The 17,054-nt window shown below is 38.8% G+C and overlaps 1 protein-coding gene across 17 annotated transcripts in view; it reads right to left on the bottom strand.

Moving 5' to 3' along the window:
- Positions 1-17,054, bottom strand: part of CTBP2 (C-terminal binding protein 2) — a 231,215-nt gene that overhangs the window by 62,987 nt on the left and 151,174 nt on the right. For 15 of the 17 annotated variants that reach the window (XR_012160053.2, XR_012160052.2, XR_012160054.2 and 12 more), the window contains one exon: positions 15,037-16,812. The exons of the other annotated variants lie outside the window; for them this stretch is intronic. Coding sequence is in view for 12 of the 15 variants with exons in the window: in XM_073354099.2 (XP_073210200.2) it covers positions 15,037-16,812 (1,776 nt within the window). In the remaining 3 variants the exon portion in view is untranslated. The remainder of the gene's footprint in view (positions 1-15,036; positions 16,813-17,054) is intronic. 17 annotated transcript variants of the gene reach the window in all.

The following is a 17,054-nucleotide window of genomic DNA, read 5'->3' as shown; positions in this document are numbered from 1 at the left end:
GCTTGCTGATTTAAATCATGATTAAAGTCTGATTAAATCAAAGTGATTTAAATCACAATCCACCCTGCACGGTACTGAAAAGTGTCAGCAGCCAAAGACCCGTCTATAGTAGAGCTCCTAACATTGCTAACCTCATTGGTACTGAACCAGTGTCAGCAAAGCTGTGAAACATTACAAAAATGTCCTCAGTATACACACATCAAGAAGTCACCTTGGTTACTTGAAAAGCAAAGGCCACATAGTGAGAAATCCTGACCATGGATGGCACTGATTTTCCTAATTTTGAGTTCCAGAATTGTCAACCTCAAATGTTCAATAATCATGAGCCAGCCCAACCAAAAATCCAGAGATTGGCTTCAGAATCATGAGATCTTTGATGTTGTTTATTTCCAGTCTGTTTTTTTAGTCTTTAGGCTGTACGTGGGTCACATTTTCAAGGTTTTCCTCTGCCACCATACAGGGTGTATGAAAAGCATTGAATATCGCAAGAGTTGGCAACACTCTCAAGTTCACAGGAATGGAACGCTCTCCCAGATGAAGTCTGTCCCAGTTGGCTGCCTTTAAAGCATACATACTCGAATTCCAATTTATGTAGGTTCATCTGTTGTGAACAATTTTGATATCCCTCTTGTTTTTTTGCACTGATGTCTGCTTTGCGCCCATTCTTAGTATCAATATGGAATTAAACTCTTTGGTTGGAAGGGGTAGGTACTGGAGCTGTCCTTGTTCAGATGTGTTTGATGCCTAGTTGTCTATCGGGGTTGTGCAGCTTTCCTTTCAGATGTTTTAACATCTGATACTGCGGGTTTTGTTCAATGCTTAGGTATTTTATCTAGGTGCCTTGTTAACTGATTAAACAAACAAACAAAGAGACAAAAGGGATATTAATGTGCATGTTTTCTAACTTCTGAGATATGACTAAAATGAAATCATAAAGACCCCAACAAATAAGCCTGTCACATGAAAAATGTCCATTATATGATGCAGCATTGAGATGAAGTCTGGATTCTTGACATCTGGTGCAGACAACCTGAGTCAGAACCATAAGCCCATTGAAAACGAGACAGCAATTACATTACAAATTGCTTATCTTCCCATGCCCAGGTGCTGCTTCTCCCAGATTTCTGCATTCTGTGGGGGAACAAGAGCAGATAGCCAGAAGGGGTTAAACCAGCATCCTTCCCCTACTGACATCTTATGTATCTTCTTTCCAGTTGGAAGGGGAACTTTCTTGTTCACTGACAGAATGGCAGAAGATCTCCTTTGCATTTTCTTCAATGCATTGTGATATCCTAGAATATTCAAGGACTGACTGAGGAGATAGTTGAGCCATTAGTGATTATATTTGAAAACTCAAGGAAGATGGGAAAGATTCCAGAGGACTGGAAGAGGGCAAATATAGTGCCAATCTATTAGAAGAGGAATAAGGACAACCTACAGAATTATCAACCAGTCATCTTATCTTCAATACCTGGAAAGATAATGGCTCAAATAATCAAGTCATCAATTTGCAAACACCTAGAAGATAAGAAGGTGATAAGTAACAGTCAGCATGGATTTGTCAAGAACAAATCATGTCAAACCAACCTAACAGCTTTCTTTGACAGAGTAACAAGCCTTGTGGAGAGGGGGGTAGACATGGTATAGCTTAACTTCAGAAGGCTTCTGATATTGTCTTGCATGACTTTCTCATAAACGAACAAAGAAAAGACAGTCTAGATGGAGCTACTATAAGGTGGATGCATAACTGGTTGAAAAACCATTCCCAGAGAGCACTTATCAGTGGTTCATAGTCAAGCTGGAAGAGCATATCAACTGGGGTCCTGCAGGGATCAGTCCTGGGTTCGGTTCAATTTAATATCTTAATAAATTATTTACATATTGCCACAGAGAGTACACTTATAAAGTTTAGAGACTAACCAATTTATTTGAGCATAAGCTTTTGTGAGCTACAGCTCACTTCATCGGATGCATAAATTGGTTAGTCTCTAAGGTGCCACAAGTACTCCTTTTCTTTTTGCGGATACAGACTAACACGGCTGTTACTCTGAAACTTATAAAGTTTGTGGATAATACCCAGCTGGGAGGGGTTGCAAGTGTGTTGGAGGATAGGATTCAAATTCAAAATGATTTGGACAAACTGGAGAAATAGTCTGAAGAAAATAGGATGAAATTCAATAAGGAACATGAGAAGTACTCCACTTCAGTAGGAACAACCAACTGCACACATACGAAATGGGAAACGACTGCCGAGGAAGGAGTACTGCGGAAGGGGATCTGAGAGTTATAGTGGATCACAAGCTAACCATGAATCACTGTTCCAAGAAAAACAAACATAGTTCTAGGATGTATTGCCAGGAGTGTTGTAAGAAAGACACAAGAAGTAATTCTTCCAATCTACTCCACACTTATAGGGCCTCAACTGGAGTATTGTGTCCAGTTCTGGGTGCCACATTTCAAGAAAGATGTGGACAAATTGGAGTAAATCCAGAGGAGAGCAACAAAAATGATTAAAGGTCTAGAAAACATGACCTATGACGAAAGATGGAAAAATTGGTTTTGTGGAGAAGAGAAAACTGAGAGGGAACATGATAACAGTTTTCAAGTATATAAAAGATTGTCACAAGGAAGAGGGTGAAAAATTGTTCTCCTTAACTTCTGAGGATAAAACAAGAAGCAATAGGTTTAAATTGCAGCAACGGGGGTGTAGGCTGGACATTAGGAAAAACTTCTGGTTGGGGTAGTTAAGCACTGGAACAAATAGCCTAGGGAGGTTGCAGAATCTCCACCACTGGAGGTTTTTAAGATTAGACCAACACCTGTCAGGAATGGTCTAGTTATTATGTAGTCCTGCCTTGAGTGCAAGGGACTGGACTAGATGACCTGCTGAGGTCCCTTCCAGTCCTACACTTCTATGATTCTCATACTGGTAGCTGAGTTGAGCCTCATGAATCTGTGCTCGGGAACAACCATACCAACACAGAGCCCCGGTCATGCTAGTGTTACTTCCCCATCTCTTCTGGGAGCTCGATTTGCCATTTATCTTGCTGCTGACTTTCTTGCTTTCTTTCTGCTGTAAAAATGTGGCCTTCCACTTTTCTGATCCCACCTCTTTTCACTGCCTTGACCTGGCAACCAACTAACCAAGCAAAAAGACACATCACACGAAGGAGTGGTACCTTCCCAAGACTCTTGAATATCTATCCAAACAGTAGTGTTCAGAGCTCTGTCTGATTTTCTCTTCTCATCACAGGACACAGAAGCTCTCCTAGAACATCATTGCTCCCACTCCCTAACATTGCCAAAAGAAACCTAACAACTCAGTGTCCCCCTTCCCCTTTCCACCTTCTGCTTGGGCTATGCCAATTCTCTATCTTGATGATTGCCTGGGACAAGCACCACAAAATATTGCTTCTCTCCTCCATCTCCTAGGACAGGGGTTCTCAAACTGGGGGTTGGGACCCCTCGGGGGTCGTGAGGTTATTACATGGGGGGTTGCGAGCTGTCAGCCTCCACCTTAAACCCTGCTTTGCCTCCAGCATTTATAAATAGTGTTAAAAACACTTTTTTATATATATAACAGGGGGTTGCACTCAGCAGCTTGCTATGTAAAAGGGGTCACCAGTGCACAAGTTTGAGAACCACTGTCCTAGGAGAAGGCTTTTTAACTAAAGCAATATACTAAAAGGAAACATCTACTGAGATCCAAAAGATCCCATTTCAGAATCAAGCGAGTCAATACCTATATTGAATTTCTTATTCCCTACTAGCAAAAGAGATTCAGAATTCCTTATTTATTCTGCACAAACTCACAGTAACAGGATATGCTGTCTTATGTATCTGTCCTATGTTTATATTATACACTTCTCTACTTGTAACTGTAAAACCTTTATAAAGATACATTTTATTTTTAACTGTGTATATGTTCATAACCCTGACAGTTACTTTCCCTCTCATAAATAGCTGTGTTTATAGTTTGGGATTTTACACTACTGAACCATTTTTCATATTGTTCTATGTATCCACATATGTTACTTCTATGCTGTGTTTAAATTAATTAATATTAAAATCACAATTTCTATTCCTTGTACAACTATGACTTAACTGAAACAAAGAAAGAGTGTGTGTAAAACTCAATAGTTTATAATGATTAAAATCAAAGACAACAGTTTATCAGAATTATTTTTATACACAGTCCCCTAAAGACTTTACAGCAGTTTTATATTTATGAATCTTTTCTTAACAAAAAACAACTTGTAAGGAATACAGAACACTTCAAGGAGCTGGTAAAGTTTTAATTTAGAACAAGTTCTAGTGAAGGCTGCTCCTCAGATCCTAAATAGAAGCAGAAGTTAAAGTAACACCTTTGCGTTTGAAACTGGGTACAATAAACAAATAAGGGTTGGGGGAATGGAGCTAATGGGAATAGAAATGTTGCCATGGTTTTGTTTTAAATGTAAAAAGAAACACACACACACACTTTTATATCTTTATCTACGTATATAAGGATACCCAAACACAACAGCATAATGCTAGCACAAGACAAACAGCTGGCAATACAAACAAAAATCAATCTGACCAGTCTATTTTCAATGTCCAAGCTGACTGAAAAGTAAACAACCAGCATAAATATAGAAAAATTAATTAGATCTTTGAAAACGCTTTGAGATTTAATAATTTACAACATTCAACTGAACAGTGGTATCAAGAGTAAGACATTTTCTTCCAAATGTGAATTAAAGGAACAGTATCCCTTTATAGTGTACTCCAAATTCCTAGTAAGAGCAAGCATGTAACTTTATTCATGTGTGTAGTCCCACTGAAGTCAATAGGACTACTTGTGGGGAGTAAAGTTATGCATGTACTAAAGTCTTTGCACAATCAGGGCCTAGTATGTCAATAGCATTAGAAATGGATTTGCTTTGATTTGCTTCAGAGGCACAAAAAATGGATTTATTTACTGAACGATTCTGATTACACCTGCCCCAAGTCCTATTCCCCACCCCATGAAGAGCACAGATTAGGACATCAGTACCAAAACACCATGAGGTTCTGTGAGAGTTTAAAACAAAAAATCAAAACCAGGGTTTTGTTCCACACTGCCATTTATGGCAACTTCACCACTTTCCTCTCATTTACTCCCACAGAATCTGATCCAATGGCCCGATCTGTCTGTCTGTCAGGCCAATCTGAATCCTTCCTATGCTGTCAGATGTCGCTTAGGGCATAACAGGATTCAGATTCAGATCCCTAAGGAGCATAAACAGAGTTTGCGAATAAGCTCCTTTAACTGAGTTAACAAGCAATATTTAAATGTGAATACTGTTTCTGTTATTCATTTCATGTGTAAGTTCCCCATTATTCATTATATATTTGTTTCAGAAATTCTAAATTACACAACTTTCCATTAATAAGTGGCATTCTTCTTTAAGCTTTAGAAATGTTTAGAAATTACTTTAGAAATGTTAATAAGTAGTTCTAGTGATAATAGTCTAATTCATAAACATGCAGGAAAAAACCTATTGCTTCATGAAATACACTTAGAAATTTGGGAACTATTTCTAGAAGTGTTTGGTGCAATTTAAAAGCAAGTAAATAGCAAACACTTCTTCTACTCATTAAAAATGGGAAAACAGAAAACCTACTCATCTATTTGATAAATATAACCTATTTTTTTAATAATGCATGAACATTTAATGATTTAAATTTACAGCTTTTCTTGCATAACGAAACCATTGATTTTGTAGATCAAATTATCAGAAATTCAATATGGAGTTGATAACTTTTGCAAAAGTCAGAGTGGAATCCTAGCCCCACCGAAGTCAATGGCAAAACTCCCACTGATTTCAATAGAGGCAGGATTTCGCTCAGAGTCTACCTGGTTCCAAACTGTTTGCCCATGGCACATAGTGGTGCTTCTATAAAAATTAGAGGTATCACTTTGTTGACCAATCTCACAAGGTTGTTTGAAATAGCAGTATGGGCACAGAGCAGCTGAGACTAGAGGATATGTGTTTGTTATTCCATCAATTTATGCTCTACCAATCAAATGACAGCGTGATGAGTACACATATGGTTGCCCTCTGACCACAGTGAATCACTGCTCAGTGATGCATATTTTGGGGATGAACACAAAGAACATCTTCACTTGGTGCACCAGTATAACACACAAGAAAGAGGTGGTGTTATATGTTGATAAATACTGATTAACAGTATAAACATGCAGTAACACTGCTAATGATTCTGGATTCAATCCTTCTACTACTGACTGCAGTAGAAGTAGGATCAAACCCACTATCAAAAATACAAAAATAAAATGTAAGTTCAAGAGCCTTAAACCAAAGGTTTCAGCCCATAAAATAAGACTCCATCCTCCCCATTCTGATCCATTAAATAGAAAATGAGAAGTTTTCAGGGAGTGAGAAAGATGACCATTTGTATGAGTCACTATTCTTGATCAGGTGGGATAACTAATACTTTGTCTAAACTTTCCCAGTTATTCAAGTGTTCCAATAGGATATCTAGATATTGTGACACTATCTGCTGTTTACACATATATGCCCCTTTATACAATTACTTTCCTAACACATGTTAATCAAGATTCTTTTCGCACAGAAGATGAAATGCATACACTTGCATGAACTAATGGACTTTTTCTAATGTTAATTTAAGCCTGTACAATAATCAAAGTATCCCTAGCACAGGAAGAAAATAAGACAAATGACTGTTGATGACACTTCTAGCCCTTATTTTCTTTGAGGAAACCATCCCTGCAGATCAGAACAGTCAAGGATTTCAGTAAGAGTCTGGACCACTAAAGAAAGGGCTGACAATCTATACATACAGGAAAGTAGCAAGTAGGTGGCTGTCTAAAGCTTCTCAGCAATTTGCAATGTTAGAATAAATCTCAGGAGAGATGGATTAGCGGGAAGAAGGAAAGGTCAGAAAGGTGCATGATATTTTATTTATTACGTAATTCTACAGTTTATCACAATGCTCAGCACATTATCCCAGTTCTGCAGCTTGTCACGCAAATATCAGCTATACATATGGAGTGTACGTATATAGATGTCCCATGATTTTCAAAAGTTGTTAGTGGTTTTGGGTGCCTCAATTTTGGGGCACATACTTCCTCCACCTTCACTGTATCCCACTGGGACTTCTTTTTGATTAGAGTTTACCAATAAATTGTTATTTATCAAGTCTGCCCCATCTTCAATTTATTTACTTGCAAAGTTGGTCTGAGTTGGATGGAACCCACAAGGCAAATTCACTTATCAGCTGATCTGCTGACTTGATATGGACTACAATTGAGCATCTCTACAAACACCGATCCAAACAAATACTGCTGAGATCACCTCCTCTAGTTTCCCTCCACATGGCTAAGTTGATAACATTTATTTATGGTTTTATGATAATCCTCCTCCTCATTTTCACCTCATTTTTTTAAAAAGAGAAAGCAACGTATTGTCCTGACCTTTGTATTTATATTAAAAGTTCACTAAGTTTCTATGTCCTCTATAGTTGCTCAGTTCTACTGATTTCCCTCCTACAAATATTGTCTGCTGCTTCCCTCTTTATTAGCTGACCTAGTCAACATTGCTCTGTAGCACAATCATGCATTTGGGAGCTACTCCAAGAATTTTGGGAGCACTGTGTTAACTTTTATTCTCATTCTCTTCCTCCTCTCCACCAAATAATTAAGGTCAGGATTTTGCTGACCCTGCATGGATGTGCAATTGGTGGGAGGGAGCCTTCCTCCCTCCTTTCTCTACCCCACATTCTATGGTTGAGATCCAGTTACTTGGTGCTGTAGATGGAGTGGAATGCAACAACACAGAAGAGCCAGTGAGCCATTCCCCACACGCTGCACCAGATACATGGAGTGCTGGAGCCTATGATCTGCTTAAACATCAATCCCATGGCATGTGATAACGGCATTCCACTCTAGCCTACAGCCTCAGGAGCTAGGTCAATATTCCCAGTCCTTACATTCAGAGGATGAAATTTACTCTGGTACACAAGGCTCTCCACACTATTTCATACCTGCATGGATGAGACTGAGGAATTAGAACAGAGTGACCTCACAGGGTGCCTATGTGCCCTAAAAAGAGCCCCTGTGTTGGTCAGACACAAGCTAGGGTCGGCATGCCACATGATAGATGTTTAATCAGAGCACTGGCTCCAACAACCTATGCAACTGGTGTGGAAGGTATGAACTATTAATCCCATAGGTTCTGGAAGTAGGGGTGCTGGAGCAACCCCTGGCTTGAAGTGGTTTCCATTATATACAGGGTTTACCATTTGGTTCAATGGCTCTCAGCACCCCCACTATAAAAATTGTTCCAGCACGCCTGGTTAATCCACTCCATCTGCACTGAACCAAGTAACTTCAACCACAGAATGCAAGTCCCAGAAAAGTCTAGTACTGGCAAGCATACTGGACTCCCCAAAGAGGGCAGGGAGGGGTGGGTAAGCCTGAAGCCATGATCCCTCACACCCCCATAAACAAAGCTGAGCCAGCACACAGGGGACCGTGCACTGCTCTGCCTCCTCCATTGACTCTCTGGCCAAATCAGCTTTGGAGGACTCTTGTACATTCCACTCTGCACCCAACACTGCAGGATGTGTTTTAGCAATATTGCCCTTACTGTACAAAAGAGTTAAAACAAACACTACTTAGGAGACAGAATGCAGGAGAGAAAAACTGAGCAGATCACATTTCTTCCCAAGAAACACTAGCACACAGCAGACAGAAGAGATTGTAAATTAGCCTTTTTTACAGAAAGCCAAAGGAATGGTGTTAATGTCAGTGTGTTTTTAAGGTGACAAAGACTAAAGCTAATCTGCCAACTGTTATGTATATTGCTTAATAATATATGTCCTATGGCTGCTGCAACATTTATTGCAAATCAACGGCTTAATGACTGTGGCTTTCTACTTTTTAACAATACAACTCGATACCGACTTTGACTCTCTATTTAAAAATAATAACTCAGTTCAGCAGTACAGCATTTTCATTAAGCTGGTCTGTAGTTTCATGCTATGCGAAGCGGAGAAGATGCATTTAAAAAATGTTTAATACAGTAATGATCAGAAACCTTGAACATATATAAGGAAACAGGCTTGCTTATTCTGTAACTATGGAAACTACTACATGAAAAATATTTTTAAAACATTTCAGCTAATAGAGTTGGAGAATGTACTGGATGTGGAAGTCCTAACATATAACCCTATATGTGGGGTAAAAGAGAGGTGTAAATTGAGGCTGACAACACTTATGCGTCTGACAATACATTTTCCTCTAACAGGCTCAAATTCATCTCTATTGTAACTGCACTAATGTCAACGGAGTTGCAGCAGAGATGAATTTGGCCCTTTCTATTGCTTTTAATAAAACCACTGTATAAAGTGTATTTCACCCTTTTAAAAAAATGTTTTGAAGGGGCATTCTATTTAATCAATGAAGCAACACCGTATATTGACCAAAGCAGTCAATAACGTTATCATGGTAACTTTCCATAACACACTTTACAGGCCCCAGACTGCATTCCTCGCACACCCAAAACTCTCACTAAATACTGTGGTGCTGGTTCTGCGGTCACTTACCACGGGAATAACCCTTCTTATGGGAGTAGTCCCATTGATACCAATGGGATGACTCACACAAGTAAAGTTATACATATGCACAAGTGTTGGCCTGATTGGGGCTAAGGAGAGTTTGGGCAGTATAAATAACATTGGATTGGGCCCCACGTTTGCCTTTTAAATTCTTTTCAAATTCCGTTGTATAAACTACCATCATTTCAGCCATCTATCCATGTCATATTGCAGATTAACTTTTTTCAGATAATGCTGTGACTGTCAGAAAATAGCAAATATCCAAAGATAAACACCCATGCCTACTACTCCCTTCATCCTTCCAAGGATTACTGAGGCACTATCTGTGGTGGTTTTTTTTATTAGTTTATTTTTACATTTGCTTGTCCAATTTTAAATTGTAAGGTAAAATAAACAATTCAATGGTCCTAGACAGTTTTTTGTGCATCTATAGTTGTAAAGCTTTTATAAATCAAAATTTTGCAAGCTATTTGTTCACAATGTGGACTGCATTTTCACATTTCAGCATGTGGGGGAGAGGGGGGAGTCCCAATTTGTATTCAATTGTTTTGTCTACATACCCCTTCTGTTTGGTCAGTAAAATCTTCATTACTAATTTTTCAGCACTTGGAGATAGCGAGTATGTACGTCACCTGGATTAAAACTATAGTTCATAATGGCACCAAAGGACTTGTTATGGTCTGTCAGGTCAATGTGCAAATTAAACACGATTTATTTGGTACACAGCGGCTTCCTTTGGAGCTCTTACAGTGTGTACTGTTAATCCAGCTGCCTTGCATATGCACATTGTGATTACGTGCTAAATGTCCATACAGAAATTTTACTGAACAAAACCTGGACACTATTTCTAAACTAGTCAGCTATATTGTACTATATAGGGTAAAGAACAAATCAACTTTTAAACATTTTACAATATACTAGGGCTGTCGATTAATTGCAGTTAACTCACACGATTAACTCAAAAAAATTAATTGCAATTAAAAAATGTATTCCGATTAATCAGTTTTAATCATACTGTTAAACAGAATACCAATTGAAGTGTATTAAATTTTTTTAATATTTTCCACATTTTCAAATATATCAATTTCAATTACAACACAGAATACAAAGTGTACAGTACTAACTTTATATTATTTTTTATTACAAATATTTGCACTGCAAAAATGATAAACAAAAGAAATAGTATTTTTCAATTCCCCTCATACAAGTGCTATAGTGCAATCTCTTTATCATGAAAGTTCAACGTACAAATGTAGTTTTTTGGTTACATAACACTCAAAAACAAAACAGTGTAAAACTTTAGAGCCTACAAGTCCACTCAGTCCTACTTCTTGTTCAGCCAATCGCTAAGACAAACAAGTTTGTTTACATTTATGGGAGATACTGCTGCCCACTTCTTAATTACAATGTCACCTGAAAATGAGAACAGACTTTCGCATGGCACTGTTGTAGCTAGTGTTACAAGATATTTACGTGCCAGATGTGCTAAAGATTCATATGCCTCTTCATGCTTCAGCCATCGTTCCAGAAGACATGCTTCCGTGCTGATGATGCTCATTAAAAAAATAATGTGTTAATTGAATTTGTGACTGAACTCTTTGGGGGAGAATTGTATGTCTTCTGCTCTGTTGTACCCACATTCTACCATATATTTCATGTTATAGCAGTCTCAGATGATGACCCGGCACATGTTGTTCGTTTTAAGAACACTTTCACTGAAAATCTGACAAAATGCAAAGAAGATACCACTGTGAAATTTCTAAAGCTAGCTACAGCACTCGACCCAAGGTTTAAGAATCTGAAGTGCCTTCCAAAATCTGAGAGGGATGAGGTGTGGAGCATGCTTTCAGAAGTCTTAAAAGAGCAATACTCTGATGCAGAAACTACAGAACCCAAACCACCAAAAAAGAAAATCAACCTTCTGCTGGTGGCATCTGACTCAGATGATGAAAATGAACATGCATCGGTCCGCACTGCTTTGGATTGTTATCGAGCAGAACCAGTCATCAGCATGGATGCATGTCAGCTGGAATGGTGGCTGAAGCATCCAAGGACATTTGAATCTATAGTGCATCTGGCATGTAAATATCTTGTGACGCCGGCTATAAGAGTGCCATGCAAACACCTGTTCTCTCTTTCAGGTGACACTGTAAACAAGAAACAGTACTTGTATTAGGTGAATTGAAAAATACAATTTATTTTGTTTTTTACAGTGCAAATATTTGTGATCAAAAATAAACATAAAGTGAGTACTATACACTTTGTATTCTGTGTTGTAATTGAAATCAATATATTTGAAAATGTAGAAAACATTCAAAAATATTTTTAAAAATGGTATTCTATTATTGTTTAATAGCACGATTAATTTTTTAATCGCTTGACAGCCTTACAATATTCAGTATGTATGAAATCAGGACAATCACTGGTAAGATCTGTCTCTGCCCATAATGCTCTATGCCAGTGTCATCATGGCATAATTTAACGAACAGAACTGCAATTCTCTTAACCTGTCTTTATCCAGATGCTGATGCCCATTACCCCACTTTTGACTCTGCCTCCCATAAGGTCAGAATTCTGTTTCCCTCTCTCTGGATTACCCCCAACTTAACGACTAACTCACAATTTATGCAATTGTTAATAAAAGCACAGTTTATTTGTCAGAGTAGAAAATAAAGAGAAAAATCACAAATACGTGTTAGGCAGAATATAAGCAGAGCTGGGCTCCAAGCTGTTAAAGAGAATATTGGTTAGCAAAGACGAATCTCTAACGCTACAGAGAACTATTTGTCCAAGACAGCTACAGTCACCCTGTCTGGCTTTCCACATTCCAGGAAGGCCTCTAATTTAAGGCATTCTGTGCCCTAGATTGTCTCTTATGACCTTTTGGAAAATCAAATTTCTTCCTTCTCATGAAACCTCCATCCTCTCTGGTATCGAAGGAGTCCCACTATCCACTATGACAGCTTCCTACACCACTATATGGGAGCCTTATCCTTCATTCCAGCCTCAGCAGGTCTGGACAATACATGACATCTTCTTTGATTACTTCCTTCTAGACCCGTACATATAACCAGGAGTTTGAATGATTCTCCAATTGCATATTTGAGATGGGCCTTTGGTTCCTCACTTTTGCTCCCAGTCCTCATCACTGGAAATACTCATTTGGGCAGGGCAGCTGGAATCACTTGTTTTGAACTGTTCCAACTACAAAAAGACAAGGTATTCATAAATCAATTACATAAAGCTACAGAAATTTAATACAAAAATTATAAAAGAGGTATCCAGGCTCTTCCTCATCCATGAAAATGCTGGGAAATATGCTCATAGGACTATTTTGGAAGTTCACCTTCAACTCTGATTGCAGTAAACACCAAATGCTGCATAGAAATGGTGTTTTTCAAAGACTAATTCCTCAGCACAGTTAAGACATCTTGAAACTGTCACACCACGCATCTTACCTTGACTTCTAGTTTAAAATTACATTTTAAGGGGGGAAAAGCCCTTTCTTGTCCTATTTTAAAAAAAAATAAAATGCAAAATAAGTGAAGACAATTTTACAGGTCCTCCTTCAGCTAAACCTTTCAGCCACTTCAATGAGAAGATAATCTTTCTGTGATTATGACCAAACCCTCTCGTTGCTTAGCAACACATAATTAAGGAATATGTTTTCAGATCCGCTTTGCAAGCTGGCCATTATCTGATGAAATTACTGGAGCAACAAATGTCATCCTCATGCAAATGAGCTGGTTGTAGAGAAAGAATGTTTGACTTGTGAAGAAGAGGGCTCAGGATCTCAGAAACATTGTTAGTTTCTTCTTGTCATACATGGATTTTTTTTTAAAGGAAAAGAATAGTATAGATTTTTAAAGAACATAATTCACAATTTAAATATGAGGAATAATGGAAGGAATGTTAAATTTATCCTATGGGAAAAAAGTCATTCAAAATGTATACACCCCTTCAGTCCCTTGCAACAGTATTAATATGTACTTTCAATCCAATGTTAGCAAAGTAATCAGCTGGATCAGATACACTGCAATTAAATTAACATTTGTGTTCTCAGTATTATGTCAGTTTCATTTTTCAGGCTTTTGGAAACTGTTTATTCAAAAAGCCTGCCTGGATGCCCTTCCTTTGTGCCTGAATCATGTCAATACACATAATGTTGATGAATATTTAAATATGATATATATTTATAAATTACACAAATTAAATAAAATAGTCACAAACCAGGAGGAATCTACTTTCTAAATCTGTGACTGCAGCAAAGGGGGCGGGAGGTCTGAATTTTGACAACTTTTATCATTTCCACTTGCAAAATAGTTCTTTATTTAGATTCCCATGGAATGTCATCACTGGCTTGGCACAGTTTCTATGCCTATAAATGGTATACTTTTATTAAGGCATTTTGTGTGTGCGCTTGTACAGTACATTGTTCATGATTTGTTTGTATGGTGGTTCAGCTGTGCAGAGAAATAATTCCCTCCCATACAGTCACTATCACTGTGTACAAAAAGCATTTTAAAGGGCTTTTAACATTTATCAGAAAAGTCAAAGTAACAAATTAATGGGATCGTCTAAATTTCCTCTTACTGCAAAATGCATTTCCTATGGTAATTTTTGTTGGTCTTTGACTAGCAAGAGTCAACTTAAAACTGAAGTATTATGTCGGTTTGAACCATTTAGCCCTAAACCAGGAAGGGATTTGAACATTTCTGAAGACAAAAAAGAGGAGGAAAAAAAGGGCAACCACTCCTTTTTATCACTCTAGTGGTTAATCATTGACTTTAACATTAAGCGTAGACCTAGTTCCTTAATAGTTACAAAGCCACACTTATAAGTACTCCTAATAGGAAATCAAGAGTTTTATTTTAGGTGCCTGATAAAACAGTAAATTAATTTAAAAAAGACTATGGTAACTGCCAAAGGTAAGTCAATTCTAGAATTAACACCATTAGCTATTTGATAAATTTTGTCAAAGCAATGCTAACCATTTCCTCTGAGAAACATATTTGTGCCCGATAACAACTGTAAGAAGTAAATCTACAACTAACCCTGTAACCTAATTGCTCAGAAAATTCAGTATCTAATCTTCTGTTCCGTACAAACAACAGGAACAGCAAGATTCATAGTAGAACAATTATCTGATATACCAGTCACTTTATCTAAAGTTAGCTAATCAAATAAAATACTCTGAATTTAATCGCACTGTGAAAGGCAGCACTAGAAACTCTGAATAACTTGTGGCCCCGAGATAAACCTATTTGCCCCACTTTTTTGTGCATAGGGATGTATCTAATATTTTAGCCCTAAGTCTAACTGGATTTATTAGACTCAAATTTATCTTATGATAAACAAACACAGACATAACTCTCCTAGAGCACACTACTAATGAATACATTTTTAGAAAATTACTTGGTTCAGGTGATGCCATGGTTGAGACAATAACTGGTGGTCCAGTGCGTCTGGTGAGTTTCTGATAAGGAGAATGTTGCATGTGAAAACTTGGGCCAGCAAGCACCAGGGTGGAATCCATTTGGGCTCCTTGCTTTCGGAGAAGTTGAGGACTGCTGTGTGGGCTATGCACTGGGGACATTGATGTATTTCGGTCCCTCTTCAGCAGCTCCATGGGCACTGTGTAAGTGGTTGGATATGCTGTTTTGGGATTTGCATGTGGGTTAGTCTGTGCTGTAGTCCCTGGTAATCCAGTTGGAGTGGAATAGGCAGACACTGGACGAGTGTGCATGTTGCATGGTAAAGGAGCGTTGTAGCCAGAATTAGCTAGAAAATGAGCACCTTGATGAGCTGCTCCAGATGCAGAATAAGTTGCAGTTTCCAGAAGGTGCTGTGTCGGGGCACTGGATGGGCGACGATTTATTTCTCCTACTCTTGGTGATACTGGCTGTAGAGAAGGAGGAGGTGCTTGCTGCAAAGTTGTGCCATCTACACCGGGACCAGAGGCAGGGTGCATGCCATATGCATTCTGCAGCAGTTCACTTCGATGACTAAAGCTGTTAGATCTGGTCCTGGGACGGAGTATGCTGTTCTTCCCATCATGCCTTTGTAGCTGCATCTCTGTTTTGTAGTTATGGGCAATGCGGGAAAGCACCCTTGCCTGTCCAAGATTTGGAGCTACAGATTTTATATCATTCTCTTCCATCATCGCGAGCAGGCTTGGAGAATCAAAGCCTTGCTGCAGCAAAGCATTGAATGTACTTTCAGACACGCCTTCTGAACGCAGAAGTGCTAGGAACTCCGGATCAAAGTTTCTTTTAATTTCTTGTCCTGCGAAAGCTGTGGGCACCTGAGAATGGGAAGGAGTCATGGCAGTTTCATAACTATCATAAGGAATCTTTGCATTGACATTTTCCCTGATGGGTCCATAACCACGATTTACAGCAACGGCAGATGGACCTATGCTCCCATCAACAACAGTAGCAGAATTCGGATCAACCACCAAGCACGTTGGAGTAGTTTGTCTAGCAGCTGCAGACTCTATAGGTCTCTCTGCTGTATCACTATAGACCTGCCTGTTGGGAAAAGATGGTGGTTCTGTTCCATATCTAGGGGTGGGCGGTTCAACACCATACCTTGCAGGAGAAGGATCTCGGTTTCGCATTCTCTGCCCCTCTTGGATCATTTTACTCATGGGATCCCTATACATACGGCTGGCTTCGTGTGGGGCAGGTGACCGTCCTTGTACCTGATCCCAAGCCAATCTGCTACCGGGAATCCCATAATTCGGTAATGATCTATTAATCATGCGGTCTCTATAGTAGTGTGGATCTTTAGGTGATCTAGTGGCTAAAGATGGGTCACTGTAATAATCCTGAGATGGCAAGGAACTTCGTCCAGACGTTGCAGCCTGTCTGTCGTAGTAAGTGAAGTCAGGAACAGAACCCTTCCGTAAGGGACCCTGGTTAAAAACTGGATCCTGATATGGGTACGGCTCTTGCTTCAATTCAGAGCCTCCTTGCAAGATGATATCATGCGGTCTATGGTTTGGCTGCTCATACCAACCTCCTTCTCCACCGTAAGTCAGCGAATTTCTTCTCCCTGTAGGTCTCTGATATTCAAATGCATTTTCATTCTCCCAGTTGCCTTCATACCATCCTGCAGCATCCCAGCTCTGAGAACGGCCGATATTTGTATGCTTACTTGGAATCGGCATTGGAATGAAACAATTGACTTCTGTTGAGATAAAGAAGAGAAGGAACCTCTCTTTTTAAATCTTCTATTACACACATCAAAAACAGATCGAGCTGTATCTGAGCTCTTCTGGGACTTCAGAAACAACCAAGTGGTGGTTTTATATTTCAAAGTATTGCCTGAATTATTAATTCTTCGAAACTTTAGTAGACAAAACACACAACACCCACTGTAACTCAGTCTCACTCCAAAACCGAAGAATGAAAGGTCTTTTCTGTATAGTT

Source organism: Lepidochelys kempii, chromosome 7, assembly GCF_965140285.1.
Source record: "Lepidochelys kempii isolate rLepKem1 chromosome 7, rLepKem1.hap1, whole genome shotgun sequence".
NCBI classification, from domain to species: domain Eukaryota; kingdom Metazoa; phylum Chordata; order Testudines; family Cheloniidae; genus Lepidochelys; species Lepidochelys kempii.
The sequence above is the reverse complement of the archived record's forward strand: the minus strand, read 5'-3'. Positions and strand labels throughout refer to the sequence as shown.